Consider the following 1,739-nt stretch of genomic DNA (forward strand, 5'->3'; position numbering starts at 1 on the left):
ATGGTGTCGGCCTTGGTTGCCCTGAATCCCCGGATCCTGACAATGTCACAGACCAGAATAGCTGCTGGAGCCACATCTCTGTTTCTTACGCAGTTCCACCGCCATCTTCATTATGCTCTTATTCCTCATGGGAAAGGAGGACGTTCTTCAATCAGCGGGATCGTGGCTACTGTATTTGGAGCGTCGGGATTCTTGGGTCGATATGTCGTCGGTCGCCTCGGGCGCATAGGATCACAGGTGATTGTCCCCTATCGGTGTGAGCCTTATGATATTACGTATCTCAAACCCATGGGTGACCTGGGACAGCTTATTTTTTTGGAATGGAATGCCAAGATCAGAAGTTCTATCCAGAGGGCTCTGGAGCACAGTAACGTTGTCATCAATCTTTTAGGACGAGACTGGGAAACCAAAAACTTTGATTTTTCAGATGTCTTTGCTACCATTCCCCAGTCAATAGCCCGGTTGGCCAAGGAGGCTGGAGTAGAAACGTTTATTCATGTTTCTCATCTCAATGCTGATCTCAGAAGCACTTCTAAATACCTGAGAAATAAAGCCGTTGGAGAGATGGCAGTGAAAGATGAATTTCCTGAAGCCATCATCCTGAAGCCCTCTGACATTTTTGGTAGAGAGGATAGATTACTCAATTACTTTGCAAATTTTCGTTGGTTTGGTGGTGTTCCCCTCATTTCATTGGGCAGAAATACCGTGAAACAACCAGTCTATGTGGTGGATGTAGCCAAAGCTATCATCAATGCAATTAAGGATCCAGGTGCCCAAGGAAAGACTTATGCTATCACTGGGCCACATAGGTACCTCTTGTGTGATTTGGTGCGGTATATCTTTGCTGTGGCTCACAGACCATATGTCCCATACTACATGCCACGTTTTGCCTATCATTTGGTGGCAAGAATCTTTGAGATGAGTCCATTCGAACCCTGGACCACAAAGGACAAAGTGGAACGAATGCATATCACAGACAGGAAATTGCCTCACCTGCCTGGCTTGGCGGACCTTGGGGTAGAGGCCACTTCCTTAGAACTCAAAGCCATTGAAGTTCTTCGTCGTCATCGTACTTACCGGTGGCTGGCTGCTGAAATTGAAGATGTAAAGCCACCCAAAACAGTTGACTTTTAATATTTCCCAGGCAGTCTTGGGGTTTCCATGTTATTCATGTAACCTGTCCAGCAACTGATTATCTTCAGAGAAGTCTGGGTCCAATGGAGCAGATTCCTCAATGAAAACTTCTGAGATTAAAAAAAAAAAAAAAAAAAAAAGACCCTCTGCCTCTGTGGCCTCTTCTTCTGATTGGCTGGTTCCTCTCAGAGCCTCCATTTAAGGAGGATGGCCACGCCAGCCGTGTCTAAATTTCACTCTACACTGAACCCCTGACTCTGTAGCCTTTCTCTCCCTTAACCCATTCTTTGCTTTTCAGCCCCTCTTATGTATTATATTCTTGCATTAGAATATAAACTCCTTAAGGACAGGATTATCTGCTTGTATTTGTATTTGTAGCACTTAGCTCAGTGTCTGGAACATAATAAGTATTTAATAATTGCTTATTGACTTGTAGACTTGACTCTGCTCATAGACAATCCTCCTCTCTCTCCTGAAATATTAAGTATCTCTTCTATGATATTTAGATACTAAAATACTGTAATAATTTAAATTAAAATTATGAGGCTGATAGTAGCTTGATAACTTTCTTATATCAAAGTAATAGTAGTAAAGAGAGGAAAAGG

The 1,739-nt window shown here is 43.1% G+C and overlaps 1 protein-coding gene across 1 annotated transcript; it reads left to right on the plus strand.

Moving 5' to 3' along the window:
* LOC123235044 (NADH dehydrogenase [ubiquinone] 1 alpha subcomplex subunit 9, mitochondrial-like) lies at positions 1 to 1,134 on the plus strand. Its single transcript, XM_044661080.1, has one exon. It carries the CDS (start codon positions 1 to 3, stop codon positions 1,132 to 1,134), a length of 1,134 nt encoding a protein of 377 aa, XP_044517015.1.
* Positions 1,135 to 1,739: the final 605 nt, after the last annotated feature.

The sequence above is a fragment of the Gracilinanus agilis genome, chromosome 2, assembly GCF_016433145.1.
Source record: "Gracilinanus agilis isolate LMUSP501 chromosome 2, AgileGrace, whole genome shotgun sequence".
NCBI lineage: Eukaryota > Metazoa > Chordata > Mammalia > Didelphimorphia > Didelphidae > Gracilinanus > Gracilinanus agilis.